General features: G+C 55.0%; 1 protein-coding gene and 1 long non-coding RNA gene across 10 annotated transcripts in view; one reads left to right on the top strand and one right to left on the bottom strand.

The window, feature by feature from the left end:
• The window catches only part of DCTN1 (dynactin subunit 1), a 63,824-nt gene extending 61,436 nt beyond the window's left edge, over positions 1-2,388 (bottom strand). For all 8 annotated transcript variants that reach the window (XR_012775425.1, XR_012775426.1, XM_075499374.1 and 5 more), the window contains exon 1: positions 2,161-2,388. Coding sequence is in view for 6 of the 8 variants with exons in the window: in XM_075499374.1 (XP_075355489.1) it covers positions 2,161-2,388 (228 nt within the window). In the remaining 2 variants the exon portion in view is untranslated. The remainder of the gene's footprint in view (positions 1-2,160) is intronic.
• Positions 1-23,636, top strand: part of LOC142408799 (uncharacterized) — a 37,647-nt gene extending 14,011 nt beyond the window's left edge. Inside the window, exons 2-5 of one of the 2 annotated variants that reach the window (XR_012775428.1) lie at positions 1,005-1,546; positions 1,648-2,600; positions 19,697-19,805; positions 20,805-23,636. This is a non-coding gene — a long non-coding RNA (uncharacterized LOC142408799). Of the gene's footprint in view, positions 1-1,004; positions 1,547-1,647; positions 2,601-19,696 lie in introns of both variants that reach the window. The other variant, XR_012775427.1, reaches the window with a different exon arrangement.
• The last annotated feature ends 1,216 nt before the right edge of the window (positions 23,637-24,852 follow it).

The following is a 24,852-nucleotide window of genomic DNA, read 5'->3' as shown; positions in this document are numbered from 1 at the left end:
TTCCTCATATCCAGTCTAAACCTCCCCTGGCGCAACTTGAGGCCATTTCCTCTCCTCCTATCACTTGTTACCTGGGAGAAGAGACCGACCCCACCTCTCTACCCCCTCCTTTCAGGCAGTTGTAGAGAGCGATGAGGTCTCCCCTCAGCCTCCTTTTCTCCAGGCTGAACAACCCCAGCTCCCTCAGCCGCTCCCCATCAGCCTTGTGCTCCAGACCCTTCCCCAGCTCCGTTGCCCTTCTCTGGACACGCTCCAGCCCCTCAATGTCTCTCTTGTAGTGGGGGGCCCAACACTGAACACAGCATTCAAGGTGCGGCCTCACCAGTGCCGAGTGCAGGGGCACGATCACTGCCCCAGTCCTGCTGGCCACGCTATTCCTGATACAAGCCAGGATGCCATTGGCTTTCTTGGCCACCTGGGCACACTGCTGGCTCATATTCAGGCGGCTGTCGACCAACACCCCCAGGTCCTTCTCTGCCAGGCAGCTTTCCAGCCACTCTTCCCCACGCCTGTAGCGTTGCATGGGGTTGCTGTGGCCCAAGTGCAGGACCCAACACTTGGCCTTGTTGAACCTCACACAATTGACCTCGGCCCATGGATCCAGCCTGTCCAGGTCCCTCTGCAGAGCCTGCCTACCCTCCAGCAGATCAACACTGCCGCACAACTTGGGGTCATCTGCAAACTGACTGAGGGTGCACTCGATGGAAACTCCTCTGAGGGCCCCGGGCGAGCACAGCGACGCTGACCTGCCCACGCCAGCACCGCGGGTCACGCCTGTACCACTGCATGTCCCAGACGGCCGATGGGTGCAGAGGGCCACGCCACGCCTGGAGCTCAGACACTGCTCACATGTTGCCCCCGGGCTGCCAGCGCCGGGATTTCACGAGTGCTCGATGGGCTGCACCGTGTGCTGAGCTCCCCTCCAGCTACCCGCTCTGGGAGCCGCGCGTCCTGGTCCTGCAGACCAAAACTTTTAATTGTAAACTACTGATTTACTTTTCCAGCCGGCAGGCGAGGCTGAGCGACGGACCAAGGAAGCCAGGCCCGTGAGTCCCAGCAAAGCAGCCAGCAGGGAGCATTCACTTCTCATCGCTGAGCCGTTACCCCCGACCACGCGTGACCTGAAGGCCCTTCTGATGGCCAGGACAGGGGATGCTGGGACCCACCCCAGGACTCCTGCTCCTAAAACCCCTCATTTCGTCTTCAGCTTCCCCCACGCTTCCTCAGTCGCCCAGTGCCAGCGTCCTGGAAGCGAGTCACCCCGTCTGGTGGGGCAGCAGGAGGGGCTGCGGACCCCGCACACGGGGAGGAGCACGCTCTGCTGCCGAGATGCTACAAGGTCGAACTTAAACCGGTCGTTTCGTGCCAAGGAAGGAGGAGAGGAGCTGAATGTCTCTCGCGTGACATCGTGCCTGGAGCACACCAACCCGTGGGACTCAAGAGCAGTGTCACTTTTCTGTGCTCGTGCTGTTTGAAGATTACACAGAGGAAATTAAGATGGAAGAGACTTGTTTGTACATAAACGAGCTCCTAGTTCCTACCTATGGTACGTGAATAGCAAAAGCTCAACAACTAAACCCAAGTCACGCATTTCATATACTTTAAGGTAAACATTATCTAATTAAAATTCTCTGACTTCACTTCCAGGTAAACACCCAGATATTGGTCCCAAACTTCATCTCCTACAGATGACGTAGCCGATAACTCTCCGAGGCAGCTCACAGCAGGCAGACTTCACTCTTCCTTTTGGAGGCAAAAATAAAAACATTCCACGCTCTCTGGAACTCACCAAACTTTTTTTCACCCAATTAATCTGAAGATATTTCACGATGACCCCATAAACTGGGCTAATCCAAACACTCAAGGAAACGTGCGGCGAAGCTGCATGTCAGACTGGAACGAAGCACAGCTCCGGCGGGAGCACAGCCGGGCGAGGCTTCTGGCTGTCCTTGCAGCGGTTCTGTTCCCTCGCACGACGGAAGATGGAAACTCCCAGAAACTTTGCTCTCTCTGGGAGCGAAGGAAACTTATTTCATCTCTCCCCATCCGGGTGCAAAGGGCCATTTTCCTCTATTTAACCAAGCAACCGTGAGCCACACATACCCGAGACAAGCCCGGCAAGCAGAGCCCATCGCAGGGCACGCGCAGAGGGAAGCGTACCTGTGACTGCCGCACGAAGATGCCGTGGTTTTCCTCGCAGGTGAAGTATTTCCTGCCCTGCACGGTCCCATCGTTCTTGCCCTTTGCTTCATCCAGGATGACACCGACCCACTTCCCCGTGGCAAAGAGGGTGGCACCAACATAAGCCACGGTACCCCGGTGCCCCTTCCCGATGACTTCGACTCTGGAGCCCACCTTCAGGGGCTTGCTGCTCGCTTCCACGCTCATCCTGGTGCCGGTGCTGGATGCCTGACGACAGAGAGGAGAAGCACAGCGAGTTAAACACAGCTGGTGCAGACAGACGGACCCATGGGTCAGACGCCGGCTGTCTCATTCCCCTCCCGCACCCTCGCCCCGGGCTCTGCACCGGGCCGCCCGCAGCCCGAGGGGTCGGTCCCCCTTCGCCTCCGCCGCCCTTTCCTTTTGGGAGGCGGCAAGAGGTAATTCCTTCCGTTACAGCTGCCAAAGAGGAATCACAAACAATGGCAAACCGCCATTAACTACTACTCTTCAGCTTTTAATAGACACTCCAGACTCACAAACCCAATTTATAAGTTTTTTATAAGCTTGGGGGGAAAAAAAACCGACCCAAAACTGTGAAGTAGCAGACGTTAGCGCAATCCTATTTGCCTTAACCTATACTTGCTCTGTCCTTTTTTCATCATACTAGAAACTGCCCACAGCTTTCCAGCCTCTTGCATTACACGCTCAGGAACAGAAAACCCGTTTGTGATACGGTTTACTTCCCTACCCCGTTTTATTGTCAGGATTTAAGAGGAGCTGGTGGCCCACCACCAGCCCGCCCGCCCCCAGCAGCTTCCCACTGCGTTCAAGGGACCCCCCGCGCCAGGACTCCGGGGTACCGACGGTCACAGCGCTTCCCACCAGGATGCTGATGAGCAGAAAATATCGGTGGCCAACTCGCAGGCTTTCAAGGCATGGAAACATTAATCCACATCGAAATTTCAGCGTGCATCATTAGATTTCAAGCTCGCCATCCCTGACGCGTACCGCTCTGTTCAGGTAAAGTTAACCGCGATGATCAATTCTTTTAGAGCGCGAGGTGACGGGCGTGAGGAACTCCATTAAGGCACCTCAGGCCACTACAATTTAAGACTGATGAAGTTTATAAGGGGGGGCCAGACAAGTAAGGCGTTGGGATCTTCTCCCCACCCCCAATGCCTCCTCCTCTGAAATAAGCCCAAGTAAAATACATGAAGTTTATACTATATTGCCACCGAGCTAAATTAACTACGTATTTGTAATTGTTTAAAAAGCAATGCTATACTAACAGTCCCTCCTCAAATGCCGATGCCTTTAAAAGCCTCCTGCTTTTAAACCCCATGAAGAAGGGAGGGGGACGTTTGCCTGTCTTGCCAGTTTGAGTCCCACAGTTCAGCCCGACGCCGCGGCGTTGTCCTTACAGCAGTCGCTAAAATGAAGCACGTTTGGCATTTACATCATCCCATTTCTCAATAGTTCTGTTCATTGTGTAGAAAATATTTTGTTTTGATTGCTGCTGGGCTTGGCTTAAGCGAAAGAATATACTCTTTATTCAGCTGAGAACAGAGGCCGCTTTCGCTCCCCCAAACCGCGACACGGAAAACGGCTGAGGAAGGGTGCTCTCGAGCCGACGGAGGCGAAGCCGAGCTGCAGCAGCAGCCAGGCACCGGCGGGGTCTCAGCAGCCGCGCGGCCGGCAGGCTGCAGCCTCTGCGAAGAGCCGAGGGTATTTTAGAAGCTTCTGGCTGGCACGCGCGGAAACCCGAACCACCGCTGTCGGCAGACGAACCAACAAATTATCGCCTTCCTTTGCATAGCGAGGGACTGGGTTTGAACGCAGGACGCACCCGTCGTGCTCAGGAGGTTTTGTGACCAAGAACTGCGACGCCAGTTTTCCACACAAAACCGCGCTCCACTTGTCATCCAAATACAATTGGCAGAAATCAAAAGCGCAAAGCAAGCTTTTAATGAAAAACAAAATCAATCGCCGTTTTCTAGCAAATAAACAAAAACAAGCCCTCAAATCTAAAAACTTATGCTACATACTCAAAGGAACGTCTACCAAAATACTGGATCCTTTCCGTTGCCAGAAGGACTAGCAACAATATTCTGCAAAATACTTGCAGCTTTAAATCAACGTGTCCCACTTGTTATAAAAAATGAGAGCAAAACTCTAAGAAAACAAGGAGCCTGAAGGAAAAGCAAGATTCACCACCTGAATAGAAAGCTTCCTGCTCAGCGATTTTAAAAACAGTTGCTTCCCTTTTTATCCACCCTGGTTTATGCTGGCCATTTTACCTTCCCGGTGGCTGCGGGCAGCTGCAGTCCAGGGAGGATCTATGGGTGTGAAACGCCACGAGCTGGAAGTCGGAGCTGCCCCGCTGCGGTACCACCGGCCGGGAGCAGGGCACGGCTCTCGTCGTCACCGGGCTCCCCAGCACACGCGCTGCCGGAGGGAGGGGGTCTTACACCTGCACTAACAGTTAAATGATCATACGATCGTGGAATCGTTTGGGTTGGAAAAGACCTCTAAGATCATCCAGTCCAACCATAAACTACACCACGTACCTACACACCACATCTACACGGCTTTTAAATACCTCCAGGGACGGGGACTCCACCACTTCCATGGGCAGCCTGTTCCAATGCTTGAGAACCCTTTCAGTGAAGAAATTCTTCCTAGTATCCAGTCTAAACCTCCCCTGGCACAACTGGAGGCCATCTCCTCTCCTCCTATCACTTGTTACCTGGGAGAAGAGACCGACCCCACCTCTCTACACCCTCCTTTCAGGCAGCTGTAGAGAGCGATGAGGTCTCCCCTCAGCCTCCTTCTCTCCAGGCTCAACAACCCCAGCTCCCTCAGCCGCTCCCCATCAGCCTTGTGCTCCAGACCCTTCCCCAGCTTCGTTGCCCTTCTCTGGACACGCTCCAGCCCCTCAATGTCTCTCTGGGAGTGAGGGGCCCAACACTGAACACAGCATTCGAGGTGCGGCCTCACCAGTGCCGGGTACAGGGGCACGATCACTGCCCCAGTCCTGCTGGCCACGCTATTCCTGATACAGGCCAGGATGCCATTGGCTTTCTTGGCCACCTGGGCACCCTGCTGGCTCATATTCAGGCGGCTGTCGACCAACACCCCCAGGTCCTTCTCTGCCAGGCAGCTTTCCAGCCACTCTTCCCCACGCCTATAGCGTTGCATGGGGTTGCTGTGGCCCAAGTGCAGGACCTGGCACTGAGCCTTGTTGAACCTCACACAATTGACCTCGGCCCATGGATCCAGCCTGTCCAGGTCCCTCTGCAGAGCCTGCCTACCCTCCAGCAGATCAACACTCCCACACAACTTGGGGTCATCTGCAAACTTACTGAGGGTGCACTCGATCCCTTCGTCCAGATCATTGATAAAGATGTTAAACAGAACTGGCCCCAACACCGAGCCCTGGGGAACACCGCTTGTGACCAGCCGCCAACCGGAGTAAACTCCATTCACCACCACTCTTTGGGCCCAGCCATCCAGCCAGTTCTTTACCCAGCGAAGAGTACACCCGTCCAAGCCATGAGCAGCCAGTTTCTCCAGGAGAATGCTGTGGGAAACCGTGTCAAAGGCTTTACTGAAGTCTAGATAGACAACATCCACAGCCTTTCCCTCATCCACTAGGCGGGTCACCTTGTCGTAGAAGGAGATCAGGTTGGTCAAGCAGAACCTGCCTTTCCTAAACCCATGCTGGCTGGGCTTGATCACCTGGTTGTGCTGTACATGCTGTGTGATGGCACTCAGGATGATCTGCTCCAAAAGGTCAGGCTGACAGGCCTGTAGTTCCCCGTGTCCTCCTTCCGGCCCTTCTTGAGATGGGAGTCACGTTTGCTAACCCCCAGTCAACTGGGACCTCCCCGGTGAGCCAGGACTGCTGGTAAAGGATGGAAAGGGGCTTGGTGAGCACTTCCACCAGCTCCCTCAGTACCCTTGGGTGGATCCCATCCAGCCCCATAGACCTGTGTGTGTCTAAGGGGTGTAGCAGGTCACTCACCATCTCCCCTTGGGTTATGGGGGCTTCATCCTGCTCCCCGTCCCTGTCTGCCAGCTCAGGTGGAAAACCCATTCTACGAGTGTTCACACACAGCTTCAACATGTGTTGGCTAAGGTTAAAACACAGAACGTGCTCACAGAGGAGATAAGGAAGCAAGATTATAAACTGAAGATATCGGACTTGCACCATCACAGCGTCGTCTCGGGCCGATTTGATAAACGACGTGCCTAGCTCACAGAAAGCAGGCAGGTTTACTGCTAATTCATACAGTAAAAGTGTCACGCTGTCCTCCTGCGGCTAAGTTCAGCCCCGGTCCTGCAGACCCTTTTTTCAAATCGCAGTGTTTAGATTTTTGTTATTTTAATGATTTTCCAGTTTAGGCTCAGCTTGCACTGGTGACTTCCCAAATCACGAGACTGGGACGTTTCTCCGGTAACGTCTGGAGATGCTCCCGGGCACCCTCTCGCAGCTGCGCTGCCAGGACAGGAGCACGGGCTGCGAAGCAGGACAAGCTCAGAAGCGCTGGTGCCAGCAGGAACACGCAGAGCAGATGCTCAGGACCAAGGAGGCAGCCGGGCACAGGACCTGGCAGACGGAAGCCCAGGGAGATGTTTCAGGAGGAGCGGAGCACGGGCCACCCGACTTGCAGGAACATCTCAGCTGCACTGAGTGGGACAAGAGCCTCGGAGCACAGAGATAAATAACCCTGCCAGGCTTTCGCCTTTCAAACTATTTCATTTTTATTTTTCTATAGCATCAGTCTGTAGAGCAGTAGTAGATAAACCGGCCTCAAAAATCAAGTATTTCACCGTTTCTGCTGCAGCAACGTCACATTTGGTGTTGTGGGCTGCACGTGGGCGTCTGGGGAACGCTTTCTGCAGAGCGCTTGGATGGGAGCTGCGGGAGAGCTTGTCTTCCTTGCTTCCTTTCCAAAGCGTAATCGGACTAAAAGCACATGTTAACAGTAACCAACACACCTAGATTTTTAAGCAAGCAGATGCAGGACACGGCATGGCTCCACGTTACAGCTTTTCTGACAGCAAAGCCCATTTACGAGGCTCCCGACATCCTTCCCCCAGCCTCTCGCCCGCTCTCCGTCACAGATGGCCAAACTCCCCAGCGCGCTGCCCCTTCCGATTTTAAAAACGCCGTCTCTCGAGCAGGTTTCGATGTGGCCGCAGACAGACGCCCGCCACAAGGAAGGGACAGGCAGCAGAGGTGGAGGTGAAGAGGCTCGTAAGCCAGATGTGCCAGTTTGGGGCAATTACCAGTGGGGCCAGGGCCGAAGAGCACGCCGCCGGCCTCTCAGTGCCACCTCCCTCCTCGCCAGCAGCCGCAGAAACTCTCCAGGGAAGAAAAACTGGGACTTCGCATGGAAAAAGAATTTCCTGATTTTTTTTAAACGACAAAAGCTCTTCAGGGCCTGTTTTACAAATTATGAAGCAGAGATGCATAATAAAGAAAGCAGCACGTCTTTGTTCCCTGCAAAGCCATCTCCAGAGACCATCCCCTAAGAATCAGCAGCAGAGTCAAACGAGTGAATCACCCCATCAGCCTGTTTGGAAGTTCCACCACATTTCACTCGCAATATGCTCCGGCACCGATTTTCTGCCACAGCGACTCCTTTCCATGCCTACAGAGGAGCGAGCAGTCCTTTCACAGAAAGAAAAGGCTTTTTCCCTGCGTCAAACCACCCCGACGTTGCAGCGAGCTACCCAATTAGTGCGGCAGAAAGAAACTAACACCAGAGTTTACTGAAAAGGGGAGTAAAAACATCGTGCAGATCAGCGCCTGGCGAGCTCCGCACACCCCAGCTGCCCGGGCCCCGGAGAGCCCCTGCTCTGCAGTCAGGCGACGGGAAAAATCAAACCGCAGGTAAAAGCCTCCAGGATGCACAATCTTCCCGACTGTGAATAGACGCCCAGCCCAGGATTCTGCTCTGTAGCGGTATGAAAGGGTAGACTAAAATAATTTACATTACCACAGCAAAACACAAAATTATGCAAATTACTGTAAATCTGCTGAGTAGTCTGAAAAAAAATTGCCAACTCAGGTAGCGTTCCCTTCTAGAGATTCGTTCTAAAAGCGCTGTAGCATTTTCATCAGCAGACGAGGCGGAGGGCTTTGTATTTCTCCTCTACGCACCCAGTCACGCGGGCGAAGCATTGGAAGGGCACTTTGTACGTGGTAAAACAACGGACAATCCCCTAGGAGCCATAAACCCCCAGTTTTCTCTCCGGAGGCGCCCACGGACAGCCAGGAGAAGGGGCTGTGGATATTTTCTGTCCTTTATTTTGGGCGCCCGTCCGTCCCTCCCAGGCAGTGCGGCCCCTGCTCGCCCCGGGGCGGTGGTGCCGTACCCCGGTGAGCGCGGCCGCCCCGGCGCCCGCAGGCGAGCTCGGCCCTCCGGGTCATCTCCGCCGGCAGAGACCTGAGCTGGGCAAATAAGTGGCTTTCAGCACGCTCTGGCAGGTAGTTTATCGCTGCAGCATTAGCTCCCGACTAAGCCTCCCAGTCATAAACAAAAAAAAGGATTTAAATTACTGGGGGTGTTGACCTAAAAACTAAGCACATACGTGTAGCTAGCTACCCCAGCCGCCGTGTCCCAGGAAACCCCGACGGGCACTTGGCTGCAATGAGCACGATGCGTCCGACCCCGGACGAAGAGTCCTTCTTCCACCGTACCGCCGACTCCGGCAGCGTGCCCGCTGGCTTTGGCGCATCGCTGTGTTTCTGTCCCAGGAACAACAGAACTTCACCCAAAGCTGCTGGTCAATAAAGCCGAGGAAATTCAGCCTTTGGCATCCGTTCCCGTCTCTAACATTTGCACGCTTCAGGAGGAGAGAACTAAAGTGCGCAAAGCACTATTAAACTGCTTTAAAAAAAAAGAAAACAAGGCTTAAGACGACCATACTCTAGGGCTGAAACGCTGTGTCAGTCAAAAACAACAGCCAGACTAGCATTAGCTATTTCACAGAATCACAGCATCGTATAGGTTGGAAAAGACCTTTAAGATCATCGAGTCCAACCGTAAACCTAACACTGCCAAAACCACCACTACACCATGTCCCTGAGCACCTCATCCAAACGTCCTTTAAATACCTCCAGGGATGGGGACTCAACCACTTCCCTGGGCAGTCTGTGCCAGTGCTCGAGAACCCTTTCAGTGAAGAAAAATTTCCTCATATCCAGTCTAAACCTCCCCTGGCGCAACTTGAGGCCATTTCCTCTTGTCCTATCACTTGTTACCTGGGAGAAGAGACCGACCCCACCTCTCTACCCCCTCCTTTCAGGCAGTTGTAGAGAGCGATGAGGTCTCCCCTCAGCCTCCTTCTCTCCAGGCTGAACACCCCCAGCTCCCTCAGCCGCTCCTCACAAGAGCTCCTCATAAGCGCTCCTCATTTCTTAGCTCCCTTCCCTAATTTACCTACTTCTTTCCCAGCAAAGCCCTGCCCAGACCCAAGAGAGCACGTCCCCGCGACACCGCCCGCGTCCCAAGGGGGGGAGAGCATTTGTAAAGCGCCGCGGCTCCCTCGCCTACCCAAGCGGGGCCGGCAGCGAAAGGGCACGGTAGGGACTTCACCGGGTCTGCGTAAGCCCAGCCGGGAGCTCAGCTGCCCGGCAGTCCCCGCACGACACCGTTGCTGCCCACGCTCACCGGATTTAAAGCCAGCAGCGCCAGCACCCGCAGTGCCACCAGCAGCGGGGACGGGCTCCCTCGACCGAGCAGAGCGATGGCCGCCTGTGCTGAGCCCAGGGACGGGGCTGGGGAGGCTGGTGCGGAGACAGAGCCGACGGACCCACGCGCGTTTCCGAACTCCAGGAAAGACGTGAGCGCGCGATCCCAAACGTCGCCCGGGTCCTGGCTGTCGGGCTTAGGGAGGGCTGTGGGACCTGCAGCTCCGTCGCTGGAGCGAGCCCCCGCCGCTCCACGAGCCTCTTTCCGCCTCCAGATAATAGATTTATTTAACTGTATTTCAGCTCCAGATAATGGATTTCCTTAACGAGAGCGACGTCTCAAAAAGGTTTTGTCTTCGTTTGCCTCGTGACTCCCCTCAGCCTGCACGAACACGGGTCAGTCCCAGGGTTTGTTTGTCACTCAAGTCATTCGTTCGGTGTTATAATTAACACAGTAGCCAATTAATAACATACGGGTACGCATCGCCACAAGAAAGTAATAAAACAAGTGCTGAATTTGTCATTAGCGCTGAATGACAAAAGTTAATGCAACTAGAGCCGGCAAAAGTAGGTACACACATTTTCAGTCTCAAATTGTAATTTTGTAAATCTATCAAATAAGGGTTCATTTAAAAAAAAAAAAGTTTACTAATTTCATGGTATTCTCGTGCTGAGTGTCCTCCCTTCCCAAGAAAGCCTGTAATGTGTAATATCAGCAACGAAGCATTTCAGAATAACTTTTTCCAGACACACTTTGCTTACGACGTCTCGCCAAGGACCCTGGGGAGCAGCGTCCTGCCCCAGCCGGCTGTCCCACCCCAACCCTATTCCCAGTTCCTCCTCCTGAATGGGACCTCGCCCCTGGCAAAAGCGAGAGGGTACACATCACACTTCAAAAGTCCAGAAGCTCCTTCTCCACTGGCACAACGTGAGTTTGGGGAATCTAGAAGACAACTTCTACCAAGACAAAACTCACCCCGAATAAAATGGCAACAGTAAGACTGCTTAAAAAGGAAAATTCATAAGCTGCACAGCCACTGAGAGCAAGGGTTTCCTGATGGAAGCTACTGCTCAGCCCCCACTTGAGAAAAAAGAACAAAAAAATAAATTTGCTAAGAATACTCAGAGAAGTTGCGGGCAGCCCGGGAGCTTGAGAACAGAGCCCTACCTGTGCAATACGGTGCAGTCATCACCGGGGAGAAGGAAATTCCCAGGCGGGCACACGCGAGGCACGCGGTCCGGCTTCTGTAAAGGCACGTGCACGCGACACACGGATCGGCACGGCTCCCTGAAACCGCTTGTGGGAAACCTCTGCCGGGCCAAGCACGCTTCCACCTCCGCCCCACGCCGAAAGCTCCCATTCTGCATACGGACGACTAGCGGGAAACTGGCTGGGGAGGAGGTTGGTGGGGCTCGGAGGATCCGGGCAACGCGCGGCACCTGCCTGTGATGTGCACCTCCTCCTCCTCCTCCTCCTCCTCCTCCTGGGCAGGAGCCAGCAACCTTCCCCAGGCGGCTGGGCAGCCCAAAGCGAGCGAGCGGCCCCTGCCCAAGAGCACCTCGGCCCCCCACCTCCGACGAGCAGTTTTTACGAGCTTTATGATCTTCTCCAAATCACCCAGTGGATAAATCAGGGTGCAGGGCCTGTGCTCACACATCCTTATGCGGTGAACTTCATGCAACGATGAAACATCGTTCCGTCGCTCTGCGGTCACACGAAGGGCCCTTCTGCCTAACCGAGGGTGGGTCAGCAGGGTGGACGTGGTGCTAACGGGGAAAAGGGTCTGCTTCTCTACTTTACAACGCCTGCGAAGTGCTCGGTACTCCCTGAGCCTGCTGGGACACAGCACGAGGGGTAGAAGAGGACCCTCAAGGGGCTCAGTGAGGTCCACCCTGGGCAGCTCTGCACCACGGCTGCAGCTTCCCAGGACCCACCAGAAACGGGACCGTCCCAGGTCCATCCGCCTCTCAGCGGGAAGGACAGACTGCCGCCCATCTAGGGGCAGGGAGGTTCAGAACGGACACCATGGCGGGGTGACAGGTACGGTCACGGCCATTACACAGGGAGCGAATGGAACGCTTCCCCCAGCTCACATCGACCGAAACACCTCCTACTCCTGGGAAGGGCTCTTTGCACGACCGCGGAGCTCAAGCAGAAAGGCCACGTCTACAGAGTACAACGCTATCACAGCACGCTCGCACGCCACGTCCACAGACCTTCACCCACACGCCTGCTTTTAGGGCAGGATCTCAACCATCGTTCCCCAAGATCATCAGTGTCGCGCCAGGGGCTTCACCTGCTTCTCCCAGCACCACCCGCTGCAGTTCAAGCTGAGAAGCACCACGCTCCTCGGCATCAACGCGGGTCCCACGCCAGCTACCCCGCTCGGGTATCCCGTCAAATACGCGTGTGATTGCTGCAACATCCATTCTCAAACTCAGTAACTGTTCTTGAGCTCAACATCAAGCCTGCCTCTGAAGGGCACAGATGACACCGAGGTAGCGCTGTACGTTCTGCAAGTCAGCCTGGCCAATACAGAAATCCATCAAAGCTTACATACTGAAGGTCCGTTCGTCAATCAGCACTCATTTTAATAGAAATGTTTCCCGAATCCTTAACATTCAGGAAAGAAGGGAGAGCACAGAACCAGCCTCTAACACGTTCATGCCTTCACAAGGCGACGGCTCCCTAACTTTTGTTTCTAGCTAACTAGAAATAAGGCTGTGGGACAAGTTGTGCTGCTCCAGCGCGAGGATGACAGTGCACGCCATTCACCAACATCTCCGTGGCCTTCAGCTCAGGAGCTCACCACGCTCCTCCCGCAGCGCCGGGGAGCACGGTTTGGGTAACACACACAGCTTTGCTCTGACCAAAACCACCGGCAGCAACTCGGTCCCAGAGCTGCAGAGCCGGGCGAGCCACGGGGCCAGCTGCCCGGCCGGGGATCGCCGCTGTCCCCGCCCCAGGACAACACACCTGAATCCCTATTTTCTTTTTCTCGTGTTGCAGCTTGCCGTGGCCCGCACCGCTGCCGGTATGTCGGACTGAAGCAAGGATCAAGCTGACTTCTCTGATGACTCTGTCCTGCCTCAGCTCTCCAGTGTTGTCGGACGAGCCAGGCTCTAACCTGCCTGGCTAAACCCAAGACTGGTATTCTCACGAAGACTCAAAACGACGTAATTACCGCAATTTTGGATTTTAAAAGGAGATAAACTGTCCAAGCTGGAAATAGTGCATTCCCATCTACCTTCCCAGCCGGATGACCGCGGGCTGGGCACCCGAAGGCCTTCCCGAGCAGAGGTGGAAAGGTCGGCGGTGGGCCAGGGAGGCCGGTGCCCGCCTGCAGCCGTTCCTCTCGGCTGCGGTCACTGTCCCTTGCCAGCTGCGGAGGAAGGAGGCGGGGGTGAGAGACACAGCAAACTTGGGGATGATCACCCCTGGGGACACCAGGCAGGGCACAACAGCCCGACACGGCAGCTGGTGGCACAACCCAGAACTTCCTCGGGTCTCCAGACAGGGTACAACGTGCCGGCTCCTCGCTGGTCTCTTGCTAAGCAGCAGAGCGCGTCTCGAGAGCTGCACCTCACACGCTGCAGGGTCTGCCCTCGGCTCTGGCGCGCTGCGTCTCCAGGAAAACCAACAGACAAAATTTCAGGTGGAGCTGAGTTTCGGGAACTCTTCCCCTGCCACCAGTGACAAAAAGGTCGTCTTCTGCCAGTGCCCACTGAACAAAGGAGGGGTGAGCGTCCTCTCTGGTCACGCCAGCCCTTCCGGCAGGCCACACCGGTGCTCTGGATACCCGAATTTTGGGCACGGAGAACAAGGTGGCGATACACCGACGGTGAGTGAAGAGGATGGAGGAGCAGAGCCGTAGGAAGCTCCCACAGATGCCAGCCCACGGGAGGAGAGAAGGGGTACACCGCGAGGCCAGAGTCACCCCCCGAGGCCGCTCGCCCACTGACAGACCCTGAGTTAGGCAGGAGCCCCAGGAGATCTGTGCAAGCGTCGGTGTGGACAGTTCCTAACGGCTCAATCGTCACTCCCATGCAGCGATGGTCTAAAGGGTGAATAAGGTGCTAAATTACATTAAATGGGAAATCAGTGTGCTCCGATAGCGGAGGCAGCGTTCCGTCCCCCAGTCTCCCAAACCTGCGCTGCGGGGTACCGACGGCCAGCTCGGGAGCCCCGAGAAGGGGCACGGGGGAGGCGGTGGGGATCGGGCAGCCAGAGAAGCAACCAGGAACGCTGACCCACCGGAGCAGCCATCACCGCCCGCACGGCACCAGGCCGGTCTCCGGCAGGACAGTCCCCAGGCAGGTGGCCCGGAGAAGCCACCACCGCGGGCGGAGCACGCCCGGAGGAGCTCCTCACCCCGCTCATGCACGGGCAGGGACAGGGCTGGAGAGGAAACTCCTCCGGGTGCGGAGCGAGCCACGTGTGCCGTGCTTCGACTGCCCACCTCCTCCAGTAACAGGAGACCGTGCTCCGCACAACCGCCAACCTGGCGCCACTCAGAAATACGGCGTCTTCCCGCTTTTGCCCCCGTTTAAAGTATTACACCCATTTACAGACCATTTCCTCAGTTATTTGAAGATACTGGTGATTAGTCACTGAAAAATGGATGCAATTCCAAGTGACTTGACTTGTGATTTGAGCGTGATTTGGGTCACTACTGTGTTTCATCTGAGCATGACGGTTTCAGTGTTTCGCTCCATTATAGCGGATAACCCAAGGAATATTTATTGTATTCCTTCCAGAAGCCAGACTCGCACCATTACGCCGGCACACAGGGACGCCTCCCTCCGTGCAGATATGACTAATTGAACCTCAAACTGTCACTCAAAGTACAGATCAAAAGTTTCAGGCGAACCTTGAACACAGCAACCACCTCTGAAAAGCTCCGGTGAGGAGATTCACGACCACAGGTTAAAATGCTCTTCGCCTCAAATTCAAGACATGACCCAACACGGCTGGAATAAGGAAAGACTTGGAAATAACTCCAGTTTCTGCTAAGCCTAGTTATTATTGAATAGGCAGTGCGTGGTGCTGCCATACCGTCCCCACTGAAAGGAGGGGATTACCCCAGGATTAAGAGCAGACCCGTCAGCCGGTGACACGGTGGGGGTGGTTCCTGTCTCACCCAGCAGAAGCCGGAGCGGCGCGGGTCTGCCGCTGTCAGACTTGCAGATGAGCCAGGATGAAGCCCCCACCGTGCAAACACCGCTGTGGCGCTGGATTCATCCTGGTCAAGGCTGGGGAGCAAGGAGCCTAATGCCAATGGTTCGGGTGTTTCTGAATGCAATGACCCCGGCCACGGCACCGGCGTACGACCACGCGTCCCTGAAACCCTCGTCCGGACACCGCCGGGACAGCCGGTCGGTCCAGCCCAGCCCGAAGGGCCGGGCAGCTCTGGTCCCCGCGGTACCGATTTCAAAATGCAATTTGAGCAAAACACAGATAAGCCTGCTTGCTGCCAGCTGCCGTCCTGCCTGACCGAAATTCAATGCAGTTACCAGGAGAGGATTGTTAAGACTCGGTTTGAAATTTCACCTCCTCTGCCCCGCTCCCCCCCACTGAAAACAGCAACGATCAGCAAACACAGAGCCCTGGAAGCTGGAGCAGCCGCCTCCGTCCGCCCGCAGACACCATTTCCCAGCCCAGGGGAGCGCTCCGCAGCCGCATCCCCACACGGAAACACGCTTTGACCCTGCGCAGGGTGGGTAAAGCAACTTTCCAGCCGCACGCTATCACCGCCAGCCCCGAGCCTTTTTCTGAATGGCAGCCGCTCTGTTCAGCAGCCTGTGACTACGCAAACAAGCCGTTTCGGCCAGAGACCAAATCACGCACGCACGCCCCACCGGCGACGGGCGGCTCCGGGCTCGGTGCTCTCGCACAACGCCCTTGCCCGGGCAGGCACAGCAGTCGCAGGTCACGCTCCTCCACGGGGTTTTTTTCAGGCTGGACACGGACCCGGCGTAAGGGGGGCGGTGGGAAGGGGTCTGCCCTCCCCAGCTCTGCCGAAGCGCGGCCCTCCCGCCCCTGCAACCGGCCCTGGAGTTACAAAGCACTTTGCCAAGTTGGCAAGCGCCGGGTAACAGAGACGCCGAAAATGCGCTGCCCGGTCCCCAAAACAGCGAGTGTCGGGGACACAATGTCACCACGCCGGCGAGGAAGAACAAAACGACAAAGAAAGAAACTCCAAAGAAAGGCCTCGCTGTAGGGCCGGTGCCCGGCTCCGGTTCTGCTGCCCGCCGCACAGCCCAGGGTTAACTGCAATATGGTAAAACCTGGAAACGATTTTCAGGCCCTCGGAAGCTCAGTATCTCACCATGCAACCTGGAAAATAAGCAAAGAGGAAGGAAAAAGACGATGCAGAAAGGAAAACAACCCCGAATCTTTGTGCTGAAAAGCCCTAGAAAGATTCTGTCATCACCGGAGGCTCAGCTGACGCCTCATTGCATTATCAGTGATAATTAACAGCAAAGACAGACTAACTTAAATCAAAAGGACACGTCCGCTAATGCAATTCAGACTATTTATCCACCCACCGTATATCATAACAGATACTGTTAGTGATGAAGATATCAAATTCCAGAAATATGAAAGCACAGGAAACACGCTCTAGATTTCAGTATAAAGAGAGAGAGATTTTTCATTGCAACAGATAGCATTAAGATACATTACAATATTATCTAACAGCATAGCCAGGAGTTTGTAAATAAGTTTCCCTCCCCCCAACTTACCCGGCTGTACGTGTGTCTCTTGCTCTGGGCCATGCTGCCGCTGGCTTTTCTCTCTATTTTAAAGATTTATTATTTTCAGATAATGCTCTCAGTTCATGGCAGCAGTAATTCAGCAGAGGTTTTTCACGTTTCAGCCGATCTAACCATCCCCGTGTGCCCCCGGCGAGGCTCTGCTGGGTCGCACAGAAAGGGGAGAAAGCCCTTTTCTGGCAGAGGATTCTTTAGCACAGGGATATACAAAAATCCAGCCCAGCTGATGGAGACTACTCTGCGCTAGTGCTGCTCCAGACTTGTCACCAGCGCTGCCAGCTCGCTGGGTCCTAACGCTACCCGGCTCCTGCTGGAGCCGCAGGAGGAGAGGCAAGGCAACCGGCCCGGGCTCGGCGAGGCCCGGGCGCAGCCGCTGGCACGGCCGCCGGCGCGGCCGCCGCTCGCCCACCCGCACCCGGGCACCGGGAAGGACAAAGCCTCCTCCTGCCTGTCCCACCCTGCGGGCAGCACCCGCCGCCGGGTGCTGGGCAGGGACCACCCCAATTTCCTCCTGCCCGGAGCCGACCAAGACGCCCCTGGACAGCACCGCAGCAGCACTCGCTCGGCGTGCCTCCGCTCGGCGTGCCCCCCACGCTCCCTCCCGTCCCCCCTCGCCCAGCGCCGGGGGTTCCCCCATCAGCCATACCTGGCTCTTCCCATCTCCCCTGGCACCGCACCGCTCCATGGCAAAGTTTGAGGAAGAACGAGGCGGTGACGCCGGCTGTCTCCCCAGCGCCCCGCGGCCCCGTCCGGCACCGCCAGGTAAGGGTGCCCACGCAGCCGCAGCGCGCGGCGCAGGCAGATGGGAGGCACGGAGACCAAACGGTTAATCGTGGGGCATTTGTTAAAATCAATAATTGTTCTTTCCCTGGTTGATCTGAATAGATGTCTAATTAAAGTCATCAGCCCCTCTTCTCAGAGCTGTCTGCGGCGTTAATTGCCGCCTGTGAAACGGCAAGCGGGGCTAACGGAGGGGCTTTGGCAAGCCAGCGTGCCCAGCCGCCTCGTGCTGCGGCGAGACACCAGCACCCACCACCGTCCCGGGACCCCGCGCCCAGCCGTGTCCCCCAGGCCGTCCCCAAAAGAGGGGCCGCACCATGGATTTTTATGACTGTTTGCACCCTATTTTAGCATCCGACTGCAGTGACCACAGAGGAGGCAATGAACCACCTGAAGGGAAAAACCAGCGTCGTCAGGAAGCTTTTAAAAGGGTGAAGAGGAACCTGCTAGGGAAGTTCTTGATAGGTCAATACGGGGGCTGAATTTCTCAAAATATTTGTATTAATGAACCTATCCTCTGGTCCCTTATCTCCTGCCCGGCTGCGGATGACTCCTAAGTATTCACAGAAAAGGCAAACAAGAAATGCAAGCTTCACATCAGCTACCTTAACGCCGGTACCCGCGCTGAAATTTTGCTTTAGGAACTGTAAGTCAGAAAGGCTTGAAACCGCAGATAGACACCAAAAAAGCAGAGCACGGCACTGGACAGGGGGTGGCACCTTCAGACAGAGGAAGACCAGGACGTCTTACAGAACGAAGTAGGCGGCCTTCAAGGAGACAGCAACTGCATTCCAGGGAACGAACCGCAAGACGTGCACCCGGGGACGAACAACAAACAACGTCACTAGAAACTAGGCCTTTCTCAGTCGCAGGAACAACCAAGAACTCAACCAGAGCAACTCAACCCCCGGCGCTCGCTGATCACCAGAGAGCTCCAAGCCGCCCAGGGCGAGCAAAGGGGAGAATAACCGCACCCGCCGGGCAAAGCGGGAGAGGCGCTCCCTGCCGGACGGGAAAACCCTGCCGCTGCTCCGGGAGCTCCGCGAGACCGCTCGGAAAAGCTACGGGGTTTTTGTCAAAGGACAATTATATTTCTCATGCAAAGCACAGGTTGAATTACCCATTAGATAAGCACACTGCAGTCAACAAGCGCACTCCCCGTCACTCCAGACGGCCAGCACAAAGGGAAAGCTAAAACCTGTCCGTCACTTCCGAAGCAGTCTTCTGCAGAGACGTGGATGTCTGAGCTGAAGTCATTTTTCCCCTCCTCGATGCTGTTTTAAAGGAAACAGTTACACGTACAGAAATCCAACCCAAAAGCCTCTGAGAAAGTGACAAAAAGGCAAGAGTATCTTCCCGTTCCCCTCAACTCTGTCAGCTCTAGGAGAGATCAAGGGCATTGGATGCCAAAACCCGCCTTGAACAAAACCCAAGTCAAATACAACCAAAACTAGTCGAACACCATGAAATTATGAAAAAGCGAGACCAGCACCAGCTCGGCCAGCCCTGCGCCCGTGCGGCTGAGCCAGCGCAGCAGGAGGAACCCGATCTCCAGCCTCTCAGCACCAGCCTTCCCACGCATTATAAATATTTTTTGCATCTGCGCAACCTGCCAGGCAAAGGTTCCCAAAGCTCTTCACAAAGCCCTCTAGCCCGGAGAAGGGCAGGCCAAACCACAGCGATCACCAGAAGAGAGGAATGCAACGCAACACCAACGAGAGCTGGAAAGACCAGGCGGTGACGTGTTGGCCGGTCGGAAGCAGGCAGTTTGTCCCAGCCCAGGTCACTCCGTCTTTCTCTACCGACCGTAACACGAACAAAGCCGAGCGCTTTGGGAGGAGGATCGCGGTACTCCCCCTGCGCTGACCCATAACCGAAACGAAGGAGGGGTGGGAGGCGTCACTGCTGCAGCCCCGGCAGTGAAGACGGTTTGGGAGCACCGGGGGTCTCCCGTTCACACTGCAGACAAATCCAACGGTTGTGGGTCAAAAAAATCCCTAGACTAAAATACCCCTTCTGTCAACTTTCCCTCATCCCCCTACAAGGACAGTGCACGTGTTGGGGCTCCCGAGACTAGGAGTCTCTTGGTTCCTCTCTAATAAATATTAAGTCCAAATTTTTCCCTTGTAGAAAATCCATCAAGTGCTTTTAACCACAGACAGAAGTACCACCTCCGGCTTCGGAAGCCTCCAGCAACTCACTGCCAGAACCTGGCAGGTTACATTGGAGAAAACATCACCATATTTCACCTTTTTCCAATATTCTTCTCCTCTGCAGCCACTACCGGGCACTGTTAAGACAGGCTCCTGGCCAAGATGGACTTTCGCTCTGACCCAGCACAGACACTGTGCCCTGCTCTTCTCCAGCACGAGCTGCATCTGCTCCGGTTAGTATTTTCTTCCCTTTTTAGCCAAGGTCCACTGGATTTTACCACTGAGGGAGCTATCTACAGGCTGCATCTCTGCAGAACCAGGCAAGCCCGGACCTCTTCCCTCAGACCGGGAGACGCAGCAGCACACTTCAGAGTCTCCGGGAGACCGGAAGCCTGGCCCGTGCCTGACCAGAGCCCTGCGCACAGCTCGGCTTCAGTCCTGGCTCAGAGCAGAGGCTGCCGCTTGTCTGCCCCGGAGCAACAGCAGCAAAGAACCTCGAGAGAGGTCTGCCCGCAAGCTGCCCCGTAGCCAGACGTCCCTCCTGCTCAGCCAGGGCTGCAGGGGACGTGGGACCAACCGTGCTCCTGCAAGGCGGGGGCTGCCCACCGCGGGGCTCAGCAGGTCAGCGCGCGCGTGGGATGGGACGATGGCAGGGTAACTCAGGGCCGCGTCCCCGGTACGAAGAGAAACCCGTTGATGGTGCTGGGGATGGGAGGAACCCCGGGGGAAGCGCCGATTCGGGCTGCTTTCACGCATTTGGTTTAATACAAGAGGAAGAAGGTTCTTGTGATCAAGGCGCAGGACAGACTCAGGAAATCTGGAATCTAAATACCAACGTTTTTTCTGTGTTCCTGTGCGACCTCTGGGCCTCCGAGGCTGGGGCAGAGCCAGAGGAACAGCTGGCTGCGGCATGAGACGTACGAGAACCGTGGCCACGGCCCTTGGCTAACCAGAGGGCACGGCCGTCTTGCACAAATATTTGAAGGGTGGTAACCCCAGCAGAGCGACGGCGGCATTTCTATTCAAAGGAGAGGCTGGAACGACAGGCAGGGAAATCAGGCGAGAGAAACCCTTCCTCTAAGTACGAAGAGCACTGGGAAACAGCCACAGAAATCTCACAGTGACTTTAGTAAGTGCAGGAGGGGGAACGGTCCTGCCGCAGCCTGGGAACGGGTGACACGGGACACTTCCCCCTCTCAAGGGACGGGAACTTACCACTGTTCTTCCCGCAGAGCCCTAGGAATAACAGGATATACGCTGAAACAAGCAAAAAACTAGTGAATATCAGGAAGGCTTTCCCCCCAGCAAGACCAGCTGTAGCTGGAAAAGTATTTTTTCATTTCAAAAGAAAATTACAAATGCTACACGGCTAATTTCTCCCTCCTCCCCCGGCCTAGAGTTTTCCACGTTAAACCTGAAGCGCAAGGGAATTTTGCCCTCACGCACGCACCATTTTTCCCCCTGAAGCATCCCCGCAGAGCCTGCTCTGCCAGCCAGCGCAGCGGCCGGTACCCTAGTGACTGGCAACCAAGGGGCAGGCGGCGGGGCACCGCAGACCCCCCCGAGCCCCCGCCGCCGGCATCAGTGAACAAACTTGCGCCAAATCGCCCAATTTCCCCGCAGCGTCACCCACAAACGCAGCAGCGGTGGAAATCAAACCCGGTGAATGAAGCCACACGAAGGAGTATGCAAGGAAGATATTTCCAGTAAGAACACATACTCAATTTCTAACGTCCAGTTAGGGACTCGTGATGGTTTCATTGGAAATCTAAAAACAGTTGTGCAAAACTTGAAAACATTTTACATTTAAAACAAGCCTGTGATTCACCCCAAGGACAGTAAGTCCGTGACAATTTTAAGCCTCCGCAGTCTACACAAAAGCTGCAAAGAAAGAAAGGGGAAGAAGCCTCAATTTCAGGCCACTTAAAGCTAAAAGAAAATGAAAACATTAGAGAACATTCAGGCTACTCGCCGTAGCACGGGCAGGCTCACAGCGATCAAAGCACACTCTCTCCTTGTCACTACAATGCCAAGGCTGGAACCTGCCTTCGTTTTCAAAAGAGCCTCTGAAAACACGCAGTGCTACAGAAGGACCGGAGCCGCGGCGGATGGGAACGACTGCCAGCGATGCTCCACCAGAGCCCCTTGAAAGCTTCCCACAGAAACCAGAAATCCTGCAGCTATTGAAGCAGGTCAAGAACAGGAGCAGAGGTACCTGCACCTCGTGCCGATGGAGCACCTCGGCCGCCCAGAGACACCTGCCCTCGAGAGATGCCAAACTTCAGCACCCCCCAAGCCGCCCTAACCGGCCGTTCCCCAACGCCAGCGGCCAGGCGGCCACCAGGGAAAAGCTGTGACAGCAGCAAGAAACACTTGTTCCCTCCGATGGCAGGACACAGGAAAGAGATCCCGACAGCAGCACCCAAAAGTGCCGGGGCCCTGCCGAGCGCCCCGAGCCCCAGGGGAGCAGCCGCTGCCACCCTCCCCTCCTGCTGCGGCTGCCGGCCGGCCGGGAGCACCGCGCTGGGAGGCAACGGACGCTGCTGGAGCAGGCTTGCCAGGAGCCCAGCCCACCGGGGACCACCGTCCCCGCAGCACTCGAGGGCTCTGTGCTCCCTCCCGCTCGGGGATCCCGGCTTCCCGTACCCACACGATGATGGAGGACACGTCTCCGAGGCCAGATTCCCGCTTTCCCCAAGTCTACCAGCGGGATTCACGCTGTCTGCCCAAAGGCACCGCGCCTACCCATCCTCCTCCTCCTCCTCCCACCCTCACAGCTGGAACCCTGTGGTCGGAAGGGGGGGGGATGCGTGGAGGCTGCTTGGCTGCAGCGCTGGAGGGTCTTTACAGCCCCAGACCACGACGAGGACATCGAACGTACCAGCTCCAACCCCTTGCACTGAGATTTCCTAAACCCATACTGAAATAAGTATGAACACAAAAGCAAGAGCCTTTGGAAATGACTCTGTGAATAGACGTAGGCTGAACACTGGAAAATCACTGTTTTGCCGAGCAGGAGGATGCAATATCGACACCTTCGAGGAGATACCGTTTCTTAGCCTAACAAAGTTACGTAGCACCATTCACCACTCGCCGTTTTCATTTCTCATTTACTTGGTGGACCCTGGATGAAAATTAAAACTTGACGGAAAGACAAAAAGCCCAGGTTAGACAGTAGTTTTATTAGTTAACTGAAACTGCATTACATGGGGATATGTAAAGCTTCCTGCAATTAAAGCATTTTGAGACAGCCTTAAGCAATCGGTGCAAACAAGAAAAACACCCCTAAGGTGAAGCTGGCTGGTGGCTGCTGCAGCCTCTGTAGAACCAGTAGATTTCGGCCCAGAGCCTGCTCTACAGAGAGGAAAACGATTTAATTTTTTCTCCAAACTCAGACACTATCATTTTTGGATGAACTGCTGTTTCAAGCAAACAAAATAACTAAGATGAATAAATCTTCCTGCCACTTCCAGGGGCTGCCACAGCTACCAGAAACTACAGCAGCCCCTTTCCCACAAAAACATACCCAATTTTCTGATTCGTGTTAAAGCTTTCACATAAAGTTACTGGTTTAACACGCTTTAATAAATTTAGTTTAGCAAATCATAGGAAATGTCGGCCTTAATAAAGGCTATGGTCTCGCCTCTTACTGCCTGATCCCCAGCTGCGCTCAAGGCAGCTCCTGCCCAGCTCGTCTCACAACCGCCCGCGATGAACCCCAAGCCTCCGACAGGCCACTGGCGTAGTTTATTCCCAAGCAACACCAGCTGCTGGGCAAGGCGATTACCCGCCTCCCGATCCAACCTCACTTCTGAGCACCCACAAGAAAATTTCTTGTCATAAAAGGGCACTGCGCGTCCCGAGCAGGGAGGGTTCTCGCAGACCTCCTTGCACCCTTGGTGCTGAAAAGACAAGACTCGAGAGCAAGGACAAGGACAGGCGAAGGCAGCGCGTTGAGCAGGGGCCGGCGCGCCGGGGAAGGGACCAGCGCAGTGCGCGGTTACCCCAGCGCAGTCCCTTCTCGGGCATTTAGGTATTTATTAGGCAATGACACGTACCGTAAAAGCTGCCTGGGTGTTTGTTCACAAATCCAGTTCAGAGGATCTCAGGAGACGTGTATTCGCACGGGAGGCTGAACTAGATCAGCTTGGGGCATACTTCACAGGTCAAGGTCGTTCTTGCCGGTTCGGGGCAATCTTCATTCACCTGCAAAAGAGCGGCAAACGTTACAGACCTCCACACGTCACCCTGCGTGGGCGAGTCACCGGTGCCCCTCCGCCCTTCCTCCCCAGGGACACCGGCCATCCTGCAGGCCGCTGGCAGCCGTAGCTTTATTAGGACCCACAATGACTGTCTGGTAGCTGCCCAAGCTCTCGAAGTAACACTCATCATTACAGAGAAACTGTCGTAAAGAGGCCAAAGAATATTCGGTTTAAAACCTTCAGACTTTTTGCCGAAATCTGGGATAAGAAACGGTCCACAAGCCACGTAGCTTGAACACTAACAGCTTGTTCAGTTGAAGCAAACTGAGCAGGAAGCTTAAAAAGCTTCAGGAAACTCCCCACTATTTATTTAGGAAGAGCAAAGTGCCATCTTAGTGTATTTCTATCTATATATTTTATACACACACACACACCTCCCCATGAAATCGCTTCAGCAAAGCTTCTTTTTTATTTAAAAGCAGCTTAGTCTGCCATCAAACTTCTGTTCAGAAAAGAAATTCTAAAAACGACACTTCAGGGTTCCATCTTTATTGCATCAATATAAATCCAGATCGAGTTGGCCGAGTTTAAGACTTTTTTAATTAAACTCTAAGCTGTGCATGCTCCCCCAGGTGACCTGAAAGTCAGCCTGGGTTCTTTTCTGTTCTCGCCTGAGAAGTGGAAAGATTGCAAGGAGAACTTGCTCTGCCCAGTTATACCTGTCCCAGCTCCCTCCTCTTCCAAGTTCGTTCTCGGTTACGAACGTCAGCACGGTTCAGCACGGCGGGCGGGCATACGAAAGGCAAATTCTAGCCCTGTACTGGGCGCAAGAGCCAGAGCAAACCTCCACTCCAGCTCCTGTCCCAGCACTGCTAGTAGGAGTACAATCTTATTTCTGTCTCCCAAGAGCCACCTACACGAGGCCAATAACACAGAGAAAAATCTGCTGAGCCATTAAAAAACTTAATTAAAGTTCTCCTTTGCAATGACATCCAATAACGAATGACAGATGCTGTGCTGTTACAGTGAGACTGAAGCCCACCGCGCTGACCAGTGCTGCCCCATAAATTCTTCGTGC

This window comes from Mycteria americana, chromosome 4 (genome assembly GCF_035582795.1).
Source record: "Mycteria americana isolate JAX WOST 10 ecotype Jacksonville Zoo and Gardens chromosome 4, USCA_MyAme_1.0, whole genome shotgun sequence".
NCBI classification, from domain to species: Eukaryota; Metazoa; Chordata; class Aves; order Ciconiiformes; family Ciconiidae; genus Mycteria; species Mycteria americana.
The sequence above is the reverse complement of the archived record's forward strand: the minus strand, read 5'-3'. Positions and strand labels throughout refer to the sequence as shown.